The following is a 20,476-nucleotide window of genomic DNA, read 5'->3' on the forward strand; positions in this document are numbered from 1 at the left end:
TTCTAATTGAAAGGTTTTTCTCAATGTCTTTCTCTTAGTATTTCTAAAACATTCAACAGTATAGGCTTTTTTGGTGGCAGTTCCATTTGAAAGTCAGTCTTAAAGGGGATCAAAGTGCCTGCTCTTTACACAAGGAGATCACATTATGGCACGCATAGAATTTCCCCAGGGTGAAAACAACAAGAACACTATTTTTTCTATTAAGCAATGTTTCCAGTCGAGTTAGAATGTAACATTCACAATCAAACGCGGCCCTCTGCCATTGAAGTCAAAGACTGAGGTTTCTGCACTAATCTTGGGGCCAATATGTTTCCCTTCTGTGCTCCTTGTCCTACATGAGTAATGACCAACGTGTGCGAAAGCTTTACAGTTCTGTATGTAATATGTTAGGCTTGAAGCAAAGTGGCTGGGAAACTGAGCAAAAGCCTAGTTCTAGTTGTGATAAAAACAAATGGAACAGTTCCCAAATCCAGAAATGGCCCTCTCAGAATACAGGCTTGCTTCCTTGGGCAGCTACTTTTTGTTCTCCTTTAAGTACCTTGTTTGGTACACCATCAGCTGGTGTCACAGACCCCGATTAACATTAACCTTGAACAACTTTAAAATTACAAAATGAGTGCTAAATCTGTCTGACATGTACATGCAATTTATACAAAGCTCTAGGTCATTTCAGCCAATCGGAACACAGATAGTCATTCCTTGAGCACGGAACAAATTCAGAGTTTTAACTGATTTAAGTCATGCTTGTAACGTAAACTATTTCCTGTGACATCAGACCTTTGGTACTTGCCCGTCCACCTGAAGTTGGGACCCACCCAAATTTCCATTTCTAGCTGTGCCCCTGGATCTGTTCCTTTGTTATGGTTAACGCTAAACCAGAAGGAGACCCATATTGTAATCGTGAATGTTTTGTTTGTCGTGTCTAAAAACTGGTTTGTTTGTTGTTATTAGATGGCTAACACGATCCGGAACTAAAGGCCAGCACCAAACCCGGACAACATTTCACTTGTTTCACAATTAACTGTATTTGCACCACGTGCACTATAGCACTCACTGTGGACTTGTGATCGTGTTTGTGTTACGTGTGGATTACAACAGAGCAATATGCAAACCATTGTGTATTGCCTGTTCTAATTATTGTTTACTGTTTGTTACCATATTTTGGATTACAAAAATAAAACACCACTGCACCTGAATTGTCGTTGTCTGTCTGCTTATTGATCACCACTGCACCTGTACATTGTTAACCACTTTGCCACAATCCTCCACAGTGGAGAATCCATGACTGTAGTACTGTAGTTATTGAATGAGAACAGTTGAATAACCCACAAGCACCTAAAGGGGTAGAGTGGGCTAGTAATTGTTCTCCTCATGAGTGAAATAACCACAGCCCTGCATCAACATTCCTAGACTAATATTGTTGAATAACAAGAACAATGTGTGATAAATTAGGTATCCTTAAACTTGTAATTCCAACTCGTAATTTGGAACAGACAATTAAACCAGTCATTGGACTGGAATTAATTAAATATTCCAAAATGAGAAATACGACATGTATTTCACCCGGCTCCACCAAATGTTATTCTATGCTGGCAGTTGCCAGACTATGGCATGCAGGATCAAGGTGCCAAATCAGGCTGGGCAGGCATGGCTAGTGTCCTGGGTAGTAAGTGGCAATGTCCCTCTTTAATCAAGCTGTGCTGGCATTGCAAGTGGGAAAACACTTTTATAGCACTACAGAGGCTGATCAGCACTCTTATATATCAAAGTATCTATGGGATTCAACAAAAAAACAAACAAACAAACAAACAAACAAACAAAAACACACATCAGTTATCCCCTCCTCCATGTGAAGAACCCTGAAACTGAACTGCTGATACCAGCTCTCACACACAGGATTAACGTACCAAGTGTCAGCCCGCCCCACAGAGCTCCATTCACACCAGCCCAGTGAGAATAATCAGCTATTTCACAAAGCTGAAAACAGAATCCAGCAGCTTCTAATCCACACAGTCTCTGAGGTATTAGGCGGCCCCCAGTGTGTTAATCACATTCAGAAGAGTTTCCTCCATCAAACAAAAACAAGGTATTTATTTATTTAAGCAGCAAGGGTGAAGAACCTTCAATTGGGAGCGAATCCAACTGCACAGCAGTTGGTTAGTGTGACGTTCTAGACTTGGAAGTCTTAGTCTGGATAGCCCTCATAGGCTGCCTGACAATTTCTAAACAACTCATTCTTGTAGCCTGGTTGATCTCAAAACTGAAAGGATCCCAGTGATTCATTATCTACAGCATATCTAAGTAACCCATTCAATACACTAATCATTGTGTAAAGAAGTGTCTCCTTACCTCTGTCCTAAATTTATCTCCACTTAGTTTCCAGCTGTGCCCTCTGGTCTTGCTTTCTGTGCTGGCTTAAAGAATTGGCTAGGGTTAACTTGGTCAGCTCCTTTTAGGACTTTGTAGACTTCAATTAAGCCTCCCTTAATTCTTGTTTGCTCTAGGCTAATGACACTCAGTTGCCTTGTAGCTCATTCCTTTACGCCCTGGGATTAGTCTCGTTGTCTTTGTTGAACTTTCTCCAAGGCCACACTCTCCTTTGTGGTAAAGTGATGACCAGACCTGAGCACATGTGTGGTCTCACCAGTGTGTTACACTGTACAACCTCACCAGGAAACCTTTAATCTGTACTCTACACTTTTAACAACACAGGCCTACTTTCTTTTGGTGTGATTTTTAACTTCGCAGACATGGGGCCGCACTGAGAATTAGCAGTTGTGTTGAGTGTGTTCTGTCCAGACAGGCCAGTCCTGGCACTGTAAAATAAGAACAAGAGATGCAGAACAGAAAATACCCTTCAGTTTCCTTCCAGTGTCACCAATGTTAAATTGGGATCCAGCTGAACATAGCAACTGTTTTTTTAGCACTCTCAAACTGAGGCACACCCTGTTCCAAGCATTTCACAACTACTGTCCCTTCCTGGAATCTCTGCGTCACCCAGCAGGATACAGAAACACTGGGCTGTCTGTTTAGTGCAAGTGGAGTCTCCCACTCCCTGAATCATAAAACAACAACAAGAGCTTAAAATACAGAAATAAACACCACTGCACCTCTCCGTACACCATGATAAAAAAGATGTTGTTTTGCTGTAGCACTGCCCATCATTTTCACACCTACCCAAATTATCTTTTCATGCACAAATAAAAACAAACTTTAGAAAGCCAAGGTTATAGTGAACACACAGTATGTTAGGGGTGACTCATACTGTTTCTTGTAGTCAACTTTGCAGATGAAGTCAAACTGGAAACAAATTCACAATACCCTTCCGCAAGTATCCCGCTGTTTAAGGACAGTGCATAAAAAGTGGCAACCATTATACACTTAGGCTAAACTAAACTAACAAAAAAAAACAACAATGCAGCTTTTACAATAGTGGCAGGAGTGACAGGTGACAGTACTGGGTAAATGGAGTGCACTGGAAGTTTTCTCTCTGGAGCCAAAGCCATTGGCCATAGTCTTTAGTTCAGTGCTGTTTACAGTGCAGACGTTGTTAAATCCACTAGCAGTGTGCTGAAACAGGCATTTCCCCTGATGTTTGGCAGTTAGAATAATGATGATTCGATTGTTGCTTTTGCTCCACTTCAGTGTTCAACAATTGTTTTGAGCCAAGATGCACTTTGACGTTTATATGTAGAACCTCCAGGTGGTTCCTTAGCTGTATGTCCCCCCTAACATAGAACACTGTCTAGTCACAAAGGTGGCTGCATTCAAATACATGGCATAACCAATCTGATGCATAGACACCAGGCAAAAGTGTCTGATAACATTTCCATAACGCAAAGGGAAGCTATTTTACTTTGGAGGATGCACTGAGAGCAATGTCATTCCACTCAGAATCTTTGCTTGTTTTAAACAGAAAGTAGAATGGTACAATATTATTTTCTGCTTGATTTGAAACACGGACTGCGGCACTAGCAGAAATACAGAGTGCAAATTAAGTGTGGTTATGTATTGTGTCCAATCTGGTCACCACAGTACCAAAAGGGCATTGTGGCCGTGGAGAGAGAAGAAGAGCAACTAGATGAATCCCAGGACTTGAAAGAATTCACTATGAAGATAGACTGAAAGGACAGAATGTTTTTAGCCTAGAACAAAGATGAATTAGGGGGAATTCACTGAAGTCTTTAAAATCATAAAAGAAGTTGACAAAGTTAACCCGGAGGACAGAGTTGGAAATTAAGCAGAAATAGACTTTCTTTTGAGAGCAATTAGCTACTTGGAACCAGATAAACACAGATGAACCCATAGGCGTAATTTACACAGGGGAGATGCCACCTCGCTGTTTCAGTGATGGGGAAATGTCCTCTCACATTGTAGGAGTACTAAAACTTTCCAGTACTAGCATCATTTTAATAGAAAAACTGCATTTACCTTAAATATTTCAAATGTGGGGAAACCTCAACGTTTCTAGAAATATATTTCCAGGGCAATTCCTATCACTCTCATTGTTGTTCTAGCGCACAACACTGCCTCAGGAGCCAGTTGTACTAGAAGAATCTGATCCTGGATCCAGGATCCAATCTGAGCTGAGCTTCGGTGCTCTTTGAAGACTAAAGTCACGGCTTCGTAAATAATGGTGACTGGAGTAAATAATATAGCTATTTGCCACAATCATCACTCATGTCAACATTGTGCCAGGAATGTATAGTTTTGAATGATTGCCGCAGGAAAGTCTTTGGATCTTTTAATTAGACATACAACGGATACAATGTTTTGTTATACTTGTGTAACATATTTTATGATTTCAGATAGAATAATCTTCATGCATGCCTGTGACAAAGTGCCCGCCCCTGTGTAAATTTACAGTATAATTGTAAATCTTGAAAAACTACTCACTTCTAATTCTTTTGTAGTCATTTTTGTATTACTTTAGTATAAATACATGTTAATTTGGATTCATATGTTGTTTTTTTCTGACTTTATGTGAACGAAAAGACACAAAAGCTCCTGTTTTCTCATTGGAAATAGTGATATTTCAAAATATCGCTGTCCTGGTCACAAAGGCAAAGTTTGTGGGGAATAATAGCCATTTTCTAGACTTTTGAGGCATAAGCAATTAGGAAATAACACTTACTACCCAGGAACAAAAAAAAAAAAAAAAAAAGTTTGTTACACGGTGTTACCAGTCGAGTCTCGGTACAGCTGCATAAAAGCAGCATGTTTTCACATATGCGGGGTTGTGTGTTCGGGAGTGGAGAACGGGGGAGAGAGAGAGAGAGAGAGAGAGAGAGAGAGAGAGAGAGAGAGAGAGAGAGAGAGAGAGAGAGAGAGAGAGAGAGAGAGAGAAGCATAATTATAAATCTCAATTGTTTTGTGTAGCGTTCGTCCACTCTGTGTTTTGTCAGTGTCTATTCGTTTTGTTTGTCTATTTATTTTGGCCTCATGTGCCGTGTGCTGTTTTTGTTACAAACCTTTTATTTTCTGTCAGTTTCATTATTAAACTGCGCATCAGCGCCTTCACCATTTCAAAGCCTGTGTTCTGATTCAGTTCCTGTTTCTGGTCTGTCGTCACCCACTGCGGCCGTCTTTGTGACAATGCCCCAGCTACAGGAACAGAGATTTACTAAGTGATGACCTTCCATATCAGGTAAGATATTCAGGAACTATAATCCTATCAAAACGATTCCTGTATTTAACGTTAAGACAGCAGTGACATGTTCTAATCTCATTGGAATCACCCGGTGGGTCATTTATTACTGCAGAGACTAATCAACACTTCCCCTGAGCAGCAGAGTGCAATCACGTTGGGGCAATAGGTATGTCAACTTTCTACTCCTTTCTTGGCAGGAGAGAGATTTCTTTCCCTTTCCTCTTAGATTTAGATCCCCATTGTCAATCTCCAGCTGACATGCTTTGCACAAGATAACACTTGGACAAATCCAAGCCTAGAATTTATTGCTCTTCTAAACTCACCATTTTCTTTTTCAGAGTTTGTAGTAACTATTGCTGAAAAAATGCACCACACACAGAGACTAGCTGCTCAAGTAGACAATGGCTATCAAACAAACCCAGCATGGACTACCTGAATCTCATCTGCATTTAATAACTTAGTGGAATGTAAGAATGACCCACAAGTCCTATACCACTGTCATATTAAATCCCAGCACGAAATTGAAGCCTTGCAGATCTGCAGTAGATTAACACGTTTCCTCATTTCTTTGACAGTTGAATCTTGTTGCTGTAAATCCCACCTCGTTAATCACTCAAAACAGTGGGTTAGTTTACAAGGTCACATATGAAATCCATTAGTAGTAAATATTAAAAGGCACAATTGAAGGTCCGACAGGGAGTAGCGATGACAAATTGTATAGCGGTGAATTGTGAATCTTTACAGTATACATTTTACCATAATAGTAGATGTAGTGTTTATACACTGGGCATCAAAAGAAACTTCACTGACAGTTGGATAAAATTCACTAGATGTGATCGAAAAATGACAAACTTTGTTTTAGAGCAGGTGCAGTGACCTTTTATTGTGCCGATTAACAATTGACATCACAAAGATGTTGCAAAACGATCTGTCGATCTTGGGCTGGTGTTGTGACTCTTGGGTCTCCCAGTTCATGGCCTGTCCTTGACAAAGTGTGTCTGGTTATACTGTCTCACCAGGCATGAAATTGCTGGTTGTGAGCACCCAAGACAGCGAGCCACAGTATGCTGCCCTAGTCCAGCCTCAACATGCCGGTTGCACGAAGGCACTTCTCTCTTGACAGATGTGGTATAAAAGCACCTCCTAGCTCAGTGTAGGTCACCAAATTGTTCTTGAATACATAAGTGTGCTTTATAGTTAGTAAGAACTCTCCCTATCAAATTGATTTTTGTATTTTAACAAAATGGTCCGTCCTTTAATAATCTTATTATGCATCATACAAATAGCCATCACACATATCGAGATACATTCTGTATTGTTACCTGATCATGATACATATCATATCGTGACATATGTACCATTACAAGTGGAGTCCCCAAATGATGAGAAGCAGGATTCTCAACACAACGGTTTTGCAAGAGACTGATCAACGACAATACATTGCAAGATCCAATAAAACAGGACATTTCCAGTCAAATGTTTAGTTTAGGATTTAAGACAACTTTTACAGCCTTGGTATTAAGTCTAAAAATATATAGTTTAAATACCCTGTGCTAAGGTTGGGGAAAATGCTGTACATTACATCACATAGAATAAGATCCAGTCATTAATTTACCAGGGGGAAATAAATCTGGAAACTATAAACAGAATACAGACAAGTTAAATCAGGCAGTAACTCGTTCCTTACTGGGAGTAAAAACAGAGAGCAGAAAATAAACATTTCCAAACAGAAATGACCATTTGCAGAATCAAGCACCACTATGTACTGTGGTGATGAATGTTCAGCTGATAAAGTGGTTTACCCTGGTCCCGGAGAAAAGTACCACAGATTAGGTATCAGCAATCTCAAGCTCACAGCCAAACTCCCGCGCTCGCTCAGGACAGAAATAGGCTGAATGAGAGAAGCCTTGGCACACCTAATATCTCAACTAGAAATGTGTGGTTTAACAAAAACAAATATGTCAGTAACATTCAATTCCAGCCACCGCTGTGAAATCAGAATTCAGAGCTTTCAGTACGATGAAAACTTTGACGGCCATGGCATATATTAAAAGTATGTATAGAATTGGATCACTTGAAAAGCACCACTCCAGTCGTATGCAGCAATGTGAATGCAAGATACAGGCCAGACATATCGACAGAATAAGAAATGGGAATAAATAGTTTAATGACAATTTAATATATGGTATTGAAGACCTAGAGGTCATTAGGTAAGCAAGTGAGGTGTTAGTATAATGGTAAAGAGATATATATATATATATATTCAAATGACTGATTTACATTATGTGGAAGATGCATGTAAATAAGTGTTTTTTGCCAGGGAATAAGGGTGAAAATACAGTGAAAAGAAAAAAAAGATGTGCATGAAAAGAAATCACAGAATTTCATACAAAACAGAGTCACGAACGACACATAATGAGGAACATATGCGCTAAAGTATATATTATATAACATACATAATTTGATGATTAATTTAGGTCCACAAAAGATGCCAGAAGGCCTCTCTTCCTGTCTTGAAGGAATCAGCAGAGATGCCAGCTAGGAGGATGGCCTTGTCTTCAAGTAACTGTAGCTAACAAAACAGTTCCATGAATTTTCACTGCTGCACACATCCATTCATTGAATGAAACCTTGTTGTGGTCTCATCCCCGTTCTGAAATTAATTGTAGCCAACAAAATGCCTAAACTTAAAAGAACAAAGGCTGACAATTCATATAGGTCTTAAATGTGCAATTTTGAAATATATATATATATATATATATATATATATATATATATATATATATATATATATATATATATATATATATATATATATATATATTTTGCTAACTTGACTTATTTTAAAACATCTGGTTCTAGCTCTGTCTGCAAGCCATGCTTTTAGATGGTCTTGTATTTCCTGGGTAACTTGACCTGGAGGGTGAAATTGTCCCTCCCCTTCAGTGGCTCCTTTTCTGTCAATAACCAATTAGCTTCCCCTACCTACTGACATGTTTTCAATGAGTAACATGGTTTGACCCAGAAGACACTGCTGTGGTGAAATTACCAAAGTAGTAAAGCAGTAACAGACTTCCAGGAAGTCAACGCAAGGCAAGGGAAGCAAACCAAGACCTTCTTTAATCGAGCGTAGTACCAGATGTCTGTTTTAAAATGAACATGTTTGCTAGAACATGTGTTTCTTTAAAAACTGCACATTTGAAACTTGTGTAGCATTGGGTAAGATTATGGGTATGATTTTGTTGGCTACAATTAATTTCAGAACTGGGATGAGACCACAACAACGTTTCATTCAATTACAACAGACTTGAACTGGAATATCATTAAGAGACAATAATGGATAAGTTTCCCAATATTGCGCTTGGTGAGCAAAATGAGTTGTCCCAAAGCCAAGCTGGGACACGGCTTCAGTGCCATGGGGAAACCCTTGGGAATGCAAAAGAGAAATGGCTGCAACCAACATAAAACAACCTTTCTGTAGGTTGATTACATAAAATGATCATCCCCCTGTTGTATCTGACCCTAGTATTACTCAAATAAGGTTTGGCAGACTGAATCCCGTGCAACATAAACCTCAGCTATAAAAAAGCAATTCATGCCTTATTCATACATTCACAGAAATGTGTTTACAAATTATAGTCTACAAAGCCAGCCTTGCATGAACACAAGCTACTCTACGGGAGAGAAGGACTTCTGGTTTGAGGGCAACCAAAGAGAAAACAAGCCAGAAATTATTCCAACCACCGTGCCTTTTCCCATCATGGGAGTGCATTTCCTGTACAGTAAAGGCATAGATGTCTCTGTCCTGGCCGGTGTTTCTATGCATTTATCTGGCCTGTAGTAAGGTTAAGATGTGTTCAGTCCTTTCACGTTGAATGGACATAGTCTACAAAATCCCCTAATGTTTGAAGGTTATAGGTTTTGTACAGATATTGGGACTCATTGGCTCCTATCGGACATTATTATGAATCTTACCAAATACAAAAGGCAAATGGTTCATCAGGGTTTTTACTAAATTCATAGAATTAAAAACTTCTATGTAATGGGAGTTTTATTTCCAACCCTGGATGACATAAGATACAAAACATTGTTGAGGCGAAGCACCTTATGCCCTTCCTGAATATCATCTTGTTATTCAAAGACAAGGACAAAAAGGACAAAATAACTTATCAGAGAGTTTTCATATTCAAGGCACACACTTCACAAGATATTACAGAACAGAAACAACTCAAGAACTTAAAACTATTTTTGAATATACCTTACTACATGACAACAAACACTGCAGGTAACACTGAGCTTCCCTCTAGGTAACTTTGTTCTGCATTGAAGGATGCGCAAAGCTAGTCAGCTACAGCCATCGTGCACCCTGTTGTGGAATTATCAACCACGAATATGGTTGTTTACAAAGTGTAATTTGTGGCACAAGCCTTTCCCAGCAGTATAAGTTGTGGCAGTTGTGCACTGGCATTAAAAACATTGCTGGGTAGTTGTTAGCATAAAATAGACATGTTAGCTGATCTTGATAGAAAGATCTACTGAGGCGTTTGAGCTTTGCAAAGGTAAGAGCATTGACTTTTTAAAAGACAATGGTTCTAAAACAACAACACAAAAAAAAAACAATGAATAAAAGCAGTCCCATAAATTAACATTTGGCACGATGCACCAGTTGCCCTTTTAACAGACTGAAGCCACCTTGCTATAAGACTTGCTCACATTAACATTTTGTAGAAACACAGCACAGCTCTGTATTCTCCAACCAAGCGCAACACTGAAAAGCATATCTGAAGACTTGATTGCTGTTAGGAAAGTGTTTAACTGTAATGATGTAATGGAGAAAAATTCTCATTAATTCTGCAGTGTGTTAATAATTTAAAGAACACATTTACAATTAGAGAACTGTTTAACCTTTAAAAGAAAACACAGGCATGCAAGCGTGTTACTGTCGAGCGCTCAATCACCTGTCAAAACAAATATGTAATTCTCTTAAATAGCAGCTCTGTGCTGCGTCTCATCTGAACCACACCTAATGTTTCCAGCAGGGCATTTAGTTTGTTTAGGAACTTTGTTTTAGGTGACAGTGCATTGACTTACAATCGAGACTTTCAGCTGAAACTAATCCCTCATTGGTCTCAGCAAAAATTGGTCATTATGGCTCATAAAAATAATTTGTTCTCCTTATTACTTCACATAAAAATGGGGAGGTCAGGAGGAGTCCATTTACAGCATTATTTTTAGATGTCATGAGAAATTTGCCATTAGCCCTTGTAAAAATATTTCCTCTATTTATAAAAGAAAAAAAAAACATTTTATTTTTTTTACTTCTAATTGTAAGAGTCATAAAATTTGCCACACCTTATATTATAAAGGCGCATTTAGCACTGTCTTCAGTATTAGTAGTTTTACATGTAACATGGTGCACTGCTTGATACAGATGATGCTGGGGACATCCTGAAGGCATCTGACAATTTCAGTGGAAAAGGGGTTTGATTCAATTTTATTTGGAGGTCCTGCAGCACGGGCGCATTTACGTCTGAATGGCTCAGATGAACATCCCTCCCTGCTCAGATTTTATCCTCTACTGCCTTAACTGCATATCTCAGATCAGCCCTCTGTTCACCAATGACCAACACACTTATAGAAAGCATGAATAGGACTGCTGTTCATTTTCCCTACCCAAACCCTTTTTTCGAAATTCCTAAATAGATGATTTTCTGCTCTTAAGATATGTGCTAAAAAGTAATGATCCAGTAGTTCTAAAGAGATTATAAAGAGTTTATTCGAAAATAGCAACTGCTTGGATGATGCTGTAGCTTGGACATTGATTTTCTCTAGTTAGTACCAGACCACTCATTCAGCAGCTTAAACTGTGCTGCATCCCACTTAGATCATAAAAGGGGCAACAGTAGCACCTGGCAAACAAAGATCAGTTTCCCTATTCAACTAGCATGCGGAAGCAAGAAACCAGCTTGCAATAAAGCTTGTACTGTTGATTAACCAAGAGTTAATTATTGACAGAAAATATATCATTGCGATAATTTCCCTGGCCTGTCCCTTCTCTAGATGGAACTGCTTATGTACACTCGCTAGCATTAATACTCCAGCATCAAACAGGTTCCAATGAGATCAACGATTCCACCGTTCAGCCAGTCAGTTAACTGGAATTCCCACCAGCAGTAATGTGGTGGGTTGTGCTGTTCCTCACGCACCATCTAGCAATTAAACAGGCTAAGTCATCCGAGGGGAGAGATGACCACAGCGTACACAGAGAGAAGCTCAAACAGATTAAACACAATAGAAACCACTTCAGTCATCAGTCTCTGTGAGCAAATTGCAAGCAAAGCAAAACAAGAGATGTTCATAGTTAAATAAAAGCATATTTACTTTACTCTTTGATGGGAAATAAACTTAGCATTGCACAATTTTTCACAAAACAAAATAAGATAAAGGTGTATTTACTTAAAGTGTAATTATTCCGTATTCAACAAATAGTTGTAAGTTTGTCTTATTCTAGGTCATTGACTTTAGAAGCACTTACTCAGCACAGATTTCCAGCAATAAATGCGTACATTTCTTATGGGTGTTTAGTTTTGAAGCATGTGCAAATTACAGTAATAACTTTTACTTTGAACAGACTGTATTCTATATTTAAACATCATGAAACCTCTGGATTGTACAACAGGTTTTGCCACGCAATGTGATATAATCAAGGAAACAATAGGAAAGTGAATGGGTTGAATGGAAAACATGGATTTGGTACTTAAGTGTCACTCACTGATCTATTTGCGGAATTGCAACCTCAAATTTATAGCAATAGTTTCCAAGAACAATGACAAGTTTCTAGTAACACCTCAGTGCAAGGGTTAAGACTGACAAGATTCTCAGAACAGCTTGTTTCCTTAACAAAAAAAAAAAAAAACAGAATTTCACTTCCGCCAATATAACCTCACAGCCACTTGGTTTAGATGACCACAGATTCTGTGATAGAAAACTTTTACAGATGGGGAACAGGTGCTCCTTGGTTATACTTTAGCCAAATAACCATGAGTACCCTTTAGCCATATACATACTATCAGCTTTTATTTTTTAGAGAAATGATTACTGGAAGGCTCAACAGCATAATTCTATCAACCCTTTCGCTCAGAGATCAAATATAGATTTCAAGAAGTAAACGTTTTTGGTGATTATTTTAATGGGATCAGCTGAATGTATGTACATGTTTATAAATGCACTACCTTTCAAGACCCCAAAGGTCCCTTGTTCAGGTGGAAGCTGAAGGTAAAGAAAGTTCCTCTTACAGGTCAATTCCACCTCAGCTATTTTTTATTCAGCTTTGTGGTGTCGAAAGCTAGTGTGCCTTTGTCATAATTCTATTGCTGGATATGGCCTGGCACAACTATCCTATCCTGCAGAAGGAATTTCATAAACTGAAACAAGGAAGGCCTGGACTTCAGAATCTAATTCAGCCATAGCAAGCTTTAACATTCTAGGACACAGGCTACTTCACATTGAGCGCATATAGTTACACCTAGCTGCTATGTAATGGGAACACTGTGGCTCATATCTCATGAATATCACCATCAATAATAATTAACAGAAAATGTGCCAGTTGTTACATTTCTGCATAATACCCATTTAATGTTGGACTATACTTTTAAGCACCTTTAGATGGCCTTGAAACCTGATTTATATGTCAGTGTTCTCAGGACAATAACCTTTTTAAGACACTGCACTGTGAATCTATTTCAAAACATGGGAAAGTGGTATTAGCACTGGAGAGGTGTGGGGAGGCCTGACACTGAACTAACCCAAAGAAGAGACAGGAGTGCTTACCAGCGCTCACCAAATCTTACAGCTACATCTCTTCTTTTAGAGTGTGACATTCCTACAATGCTACCTTTTAAATGTGACCTACGCTGTGTCACACTTTATTCTCAAACTTCTTTCATCAATGTTCTAATGACTAAACCCACGCAACTCTTCCTAGTCCCAAGTATAACTCCAGCACACTGCAAGGATCAACTCCAGACTCCAGCACACTGCAAGGACCAAACATGTTACATACTGCATGAAAAAATTGAGACACTTACAGTATTATTCAAAACTTACACTGTTAGAGCCATGAAATGCACAGTTATGCATCCAGCCTGTCAAAGACAGACAGCAAAACTATACACAGTCTGTCGCAGTGACGCCATTGCCCAGTTTTGTACATAAGAGCAAAGGACAAACTGGCTTTTCAAGCAGTCCTTTGAAGCTGCTCATATGTTCCCAATTTGAATTTAAATCCAGCCCTGTAAACAGTGCCCTGTCTGGTAATGAGGTTAGACGTACTGGTATGAACAAGAACCAGTTCCAGCTGCTCACAAGTCATATGCTGGGATATCAACTACTTCTGTTCAGAACTGTGGGCACTGTGTGGAAAAGGGACAGTTTGGAACACAAGCTGAGCAAAGGCCACTCCAGCAGAGAAACTCTGGCTTGGTATTGGAGGAGTCTTTCTTCAGGGGGACCAGGGAACCAAGGATGGAAACACTCACCAGCGTGGTAAGGCTTTGGCTTGCAAACACAACAAGGTGCTTGTGAATCTGTGCTCATGAAATGTGAGGGACAATGAGAATGGAATCATAAACTCTCCTAGTTCTGCAAATAAGTCTAGTCTAGGGCCTCTGTCAGGACTGCCAATCCTGTAGTGGTTTTGTGATGTGAACAGATACCCTCTTGCCACCCAACTCACTGTCGTATTGGTCTCCAGAAATGAAAGGCCGCTGCGCCACCTAGCTGGGCCCATTTCTGATAGAGAAAAGGTCATATGCAAGCAATAAAATCAACAGCAAGCTAAGCAAAGAAGTTAATTTGCATTAGGCTGGGGGAGCCGCTGAAGAGGCTGAAACCGTGAGGCCTGCAGTGTATGTTAAAGTATGACTGAAGTGACCATGGTTGTTCAAGAGGACAGTTAATGATTTACAAGAGCAAGAAGCCTAGCCATAAATACAATTGTTAAATCCCCCCAGCACACTGAAACTGACACCTTGAAAAACATACCTGGCAAAACTTTCCATTCCAACAGGGCCAAGTAAAATATTAGAGAAATGACCGCACACTGTTGACTTTCTAAATGATATTCTTACTTGAGAACCTGCACTGTTAAATGGATGAGGTACATGAATAGAAATGTCAGAGCTTGTAGGAAAAAGCATAAACACACATACTGGATACTGTACATTGCACCAATGTTATTATAGAAAGAAAAAAGGAGCAATGCTTTGGTATACTAAGGTTTTGTACACAAATATATTCATGTATTTTACTTTAGTCAGTTTAAAAAGAAGCTAAAAAAATAGTTTCTACAAAGAACAGAAAACGTGTCAAATTTTAAGAGTGCATCTAATGACCATCAAGCGTCCCATAATTAGTCCACAGTTTACCCTTTTGTGCATTCATGAGAAACACAAGCTGGTTGGCTCATTCGTTTATTTCCATTCTGTGAGGTAGTTTCAGCTTCAGACACTCTCCCTCTGCTTGAAGTCTTCTTGTCACGGAGAACTGACATGCAGGAGGTAATGAATGACATCTGCAAGCTCTACTGTAGCTCAATGAAGCAAAAGAAAAAAAATAAACAAAGGAAGCAAGTGAGACTCCAAAGGGTGTTTCTATTCTACTCCAGCTGATATTTTCAACATGGGCTTGCAAGCTTTACTTCAAAAAGCTAAACTCTTAGAAAATTCTTCAATTTATTATACATATTCTTAAGAAGAGCACTCCTTGTGCTAAAGCCAAATTTGATATGGCTGTTAAGATTTTGATCTGTCACAGAGGCATGAGGAAAGACAACCGCATTCAAATGAGATGGCTGCATTCACGCCGACATGTGGAGTCAGCAGATCTTTTCAAGCAGTGTCAAAGCACATTCAATGGCCAGATGCAAGCAGGGTATTTATTGTTATATGGATCAAGACATTCCGTTTACATTGGGGGGGGGGGGGGGGGGGGGGGGGGCTTACTTTCCAAGGTCACTGAAGGTCAGACCGTTACAAACGGTTCAAGTCACAAAAACGATACGCGTTGTAACTTCATACTGTAGTCAATGTAAGGATTTCAGAATGCTTGTCAGTCTCCGGAGACACTTCTTCAAGATGGCATTTTGCCCATTTGTCTGTCTAAAACAGTAACCAGCGCCATTTCTTTGATTTTTGTAGTGGGTGGTCGTGAACTTCACCACCACACACTACAATTGCCTTTAGGACTCAAGTGTTTTTATGAGTTTATTTTTATACTGAGATCTCTAGAACGGTACTTCACAGAGTTTCTTTAGCACTTTATTAAACTGGCTACCATGAAGAGGTTAAAAGCCACCACTAGCCTCCTCCTGCCATCCAGTGATTCATTTATCCTACAGGATGTGTCCAAGACCCCCATGCACACTAAAAACAACATCCAATTATAGGAGAATGTGCTAGCATGAGCCTAGGAATCCCCTCTTCCTTTCTCCTGGTACTGTTTCAAGTAGTGTCTTAACAGCTATGATTTATTAGGTTTAAACATCTATAATTCTGCTTTTGTACATGTTGCAAGAGGATTAATAGAAAGAGGCAAATGGCATGTTTGAATAAGCATATTAAACGTCAACACCAAGACAGCAAATGGCAGTCTAGAGCTTGACCTGAAGACACTATCAAGCCTTTAAAACACAGATGAAGGTATTTGTTTTACCTCAGTTTGAACTTGGCAAGTTATTCAGTTATTTGCTTCGGTATGATTGTTGTGCTTTAGTTGTTTTGATTGTATCTGTAGCCTCACTTCTGTTGACAAGGTGATTCACTGAAAGTGGTCTCATATGGACATCCTGTTTAAATATTTTAATTCAAGAAAGATAAATAGTACCTCCAATGGAATACAGCGAGGAAAATCTTTTCTTTTTTCCACCCCTGACACCAGTGTGTGACGCAATCCTGGATGTTGGACCACAGACTGTCTAAAATTGTTTCAATGCTCCTACTGTTTTATTTTTTATTTATTTTATTTTTTTTTATGTAGCCTAATGACACACACACACACACACACACACACACACACAAAATAGGACTAACGTCTCAGTGGCTTTAAGCACTGTTTTGAGTGCCTTGGTATTAAAAAAGAGATTTAAAATACATATTTAGGCAAGGCTGTTAGCGTTTCCTGAAAAACAGATTTGAGAATCTCTGTCCTTAACTATCTGTAATGAAGCTTCAAGGCATACAACCTGAAGGGAACCAGGACATCCTGTAGGGCACTTAACACTCAGCAGCGAAGAGCCCCTGGTCTGGAAATTCCAGGAGCAAAACAATACAAACCAACAATATGCTACTCTGCATCTGAAAACAAAGAAGTGTATGAAGTATCCAAACACGAAAAAACAGCAGCTGCTGTTAAAACAGCCTCCCCACCAGGTAGCGTTTAGAAATACATGCCGCAAACGTGAAACTTGGTCCCCAATGCATCCCACAGGGCAACCTACTACCTAACGTGACATCATGGAATGGTAAGGTTTTCAGAAGATCAAGGTAGCAACAATAACAATGACTGATACAAAAAGACATGTATACGTGGACAGCATAAACATTTAAATGAAGGCAAGAAAAATGTCTTCCCCATTATACAGGTGCTAGGAATAACTACCATTTAAACATACGGTATTGAAAACGCGCTTTCACATTAACCTCGCCCTGCCTTCACACGCCATTAATTTAATGTAAGGCAGACAAAACTCTTGGAATGTTAAAAAGACAAGCACCAATATCGGTAAGCTTGTCGCTCACTGTTAAAAATTTGTATAAAAACAAAATATACAGATTATAGCTCATCAATAATATATTCCAGATCCATAATTCCAGAATGCAGTGCTGTAAATCACGTTACATCTGTAACAAATGACAAAAGCAGCAACAATTCATTCTGTACAGATGCAGTCTTAGGTTAGCGCTCTAGAGTAATTTTCCTGCAATATTGTAGTAATAATTCATGTTGATCTGTGAAGCTTTCAAAAACAAACGCGAAAATATAATCTCCGTTACCCATTAAATCTAATAATAAATATTCCTGTATTTATTTACTTTTTTAGTGCTAACTAAAGTAATGCTACAAGCGTATTCAATGTTGAGTGCTTTTACTATCTACAAAAAGTTTGAAAAACAGACCGGGATTTAAGCATCCAAAAACGAAAAGATATCATTGTTCTCTGGTCCGCTTTGATGCTGTTACACCGGGTAACCCCAGGAACTCCGCTACAGACTAGTCGTCTATTACCTAGATTTCAACAAAATGTAACCAATAGTTTGCGTTTAAAATTTACCTTCGATACGATGAGCGGTTCCCCATGCTCCAGACCCCCTTTCAAAGTGAACCCCCAAGGAGCCCCTCCTTGTAAGTGGACCTGGATATGCTGGAAAGATACTAATTGATCAATAGTCTCCACTCTCTGATCCATCATTGATAATGTGTGTCACCCAGCATCTCCTACCGTGCTCGCTAGAAACTCCCCATCTCCAGCATCACTGGCATCTATTCTGTTTCATTGTAGCTAACAGAAACTCGACTGGAGGAAGTGACACGACTGCTAGAGCCCGGTGACTGACAGGGAGAAAGACCTGTAAGCAGAAAGGACTTCATTCAGCAGTTCCAATGCAGTTCCATGGGGAGGGTTTATGCATCAATTGTTTCATTGTTTTTTGTGTTTTTTTTATTCTGAAGAATTTATGGATGTTTAAAATAAACCTTGTTTATCAACGGTGATATCTGGCGTGAAGGACGGAAGTTTATAATAATTAAAACGTCCAAACACATTTACAAATTGCTAATGTTTGCTAGCTCACTTATATTCCTGCTGTGTCACACGATTGTTACATTTCATACAAACAAATATAATTCCTTGATATTTTTTTCTTTTTTTTTTATTATGTGTGCACTCTATATTTACACATTGGTGTTCAAATTTGTTTACATTCCCTCAATTTACTGTTGCAGCTGTGGGCTCGCACGTGCCCGCCCCTGTCAATAAACGGAACAGCAGGAGTCTAGATGCCTTTTGCGAACTATGCAGTAATCCGGGGAAGCAAAACACATTCGTGAACACACACAAAGTGTGCGATCCTGAAAAAACAATATAACTATAAATTAGTTTGGAATGGAGACTAGTAGTGAAACGGTAAACTTGGCCACACAAAGATAAACTGGGTATATGAAGACAAGCTTCACTCGCCTTTTCCCCTTGTGTTTTGTGTACAAGACTGGTTTATCTGTTATGCAAATTGCCATTTGGCATTTATTCTCTAAATACACAAGCTGCACCCCCTCGTTGTAAGACAGCAGCACTCGTGGACTTTGAGACAGTTCTGAAAATAGTCTCTCAGTTATCGGGCGCCTCCAATGCTGCCCAAATGACCAATTTCAGTCGCAGAATTTCTACCCTCAATTGCTAAGGAATTAAGAACAAAACCCTTTATCTGCTCTTACATCTATTGACAGTGTTATTGTTCTAATTCTTCTCCAATCAGATCAGGAGAATGAAGCACCACAGAGTGTCCAAGCTAGAGACAGTACTAGGTGCACATTTTAATGAAACTGAGCTATGTGCCAAACTTATCCTTAAACCTAAGAGGGAAAGGATGATATTCTACATTCAATTTGTGGTGGTATTTTCCCAGAGCATTGCTTAATGGGGATTTGACCATATACATGTATACAAAAACTGGGACTATGTAAAATCATAATAATATTTTTAAATGCACTTCTTTGCTGAAAATTAGACCACCCAATATTATTGTTTACAAAAATCATTTTTTAATGTCACATTTTAGAGCTTTGCATGTATCGTTTTGTGATGAAACTTCCTAAGAATCTTCTTTAGCACAAGTGGTTGTGGGAATAATACAAATGTGCTTAAAAATAGTCATAAAAAAATCATTCCTTAACACAGCCTTTAAAGTTGTGTGAATTGGCCCCAATAATGCAAATGTAATGTGTTCCTACTAAAAGTAACTGAGCAGCATTTACCTTCCCAGCGTGAAGTCCAATAATCCATGATTTAGGGTTAAAATTGCTCACACTAATAATTAAGAACATGGACGGCAAGCCTTGATTATCACTCTTCTTAGGTATGGTACACTCTGTCGACAACTTGTGTAGATTTAACATGTGGGAAATGTCTTCTAAACAAATTCTGTTCTGTAATTTATACTGAACATTGAACAGCTGTTATCTATTAACAAAAGTCATATCGTTTTGTACACAGTGATAATGTTGGCAGGATATTGTAAGGACACCACGGTCCAAGTCAATTACACTTTAGACAGAAGGAAGGAGGCATTCTTCACACAGAGAATAGTAAGGGTATTGGATGGGTTATCTAGCCATGCTGTTGTTCCTGGACCCATTTGCTGTATGAACATATAAGAATGAATTTCTGACATACATGGTATTTTAATTATCTAAACAATCGCAAATCCTAATACCGCCACTCTTTAACTCTATACTAAAATATATGTAAAAACCTAGTGTTACATATGGATAGGGAGACGGACACACAAGTTTCCTGTTTCTAAATACAGCAACCTCAGATTATATTACATTTAGTATGCCAAAGAATGTCCTTAGCAAGTTTCATCAAAATTTTAGCCCTTAAATCACCCAAAGTGTCTCTACATCAGTAAGCACCAGCACCATCTAGTGCACAGCAGAGTATTGCCAGCAAAACAAAAAGAGACTTGGTCCAAAGTGGCAGATCACTAGATTAATGTTATGAAATATAATGTTCATGTAATGGATTGCAACCGCAATCACACTTCCACCCAT

General features: G+C 39.0%; 1 protein-coding gene across 3 annotated transcripts in view; it reads right to left on the reverse strand.

The window, feature by feature from the left end:
• The window catches only part of LOC121318695 (protein Shroom4-like), a 58,642-nt gene extending 38,835 nt beyond the window's left edge, over positions 1 to 19,807 (reverse strand). The window contains exons 1-2 of one of the 3 annotated variants that reach the window (XM_041255642.1): positions 19,679 to 19,739; positions 17,979 to 18,273 (exon numbers count right to left, since the gene is read on the reverse strand). In XM_041255642.1, coding sequence (XP_041111576.1) covers positions 17,979 to 18,116 — 138 coding nt within the window. In that variant the 5' untranslated portion in view covers positions 18,117 to 18,273; positions 19,679 to 19,739. Of the gene's footprint in view, positions 1 to 17,978; positions 18,274 to 19,678 lie in introns of all 3 variants that reach the window. The other 2 variants (XM_041255641.1, XM_041255643.1) reach the window with 2 other exon arrangements.
• Between the last annotated feature and the right edge of the window lie 669 nt (positions 19,808 to 20,476).

Source organism: Polyodon spathula, chromosome 7 (assembly GCF_017654505.1).
Source record: "Polyodon spathula isolate WHYD16114869_AA chromosome 7, ASM1765450v1, whole genome shotgun sequence".
Taxonomy (NCBI): Eukaryota; Metazoa; Chordata; class Actinopteri; order Acipenseriformes; family Polyodontidae; genus Polyodon; species Polyodon spathula.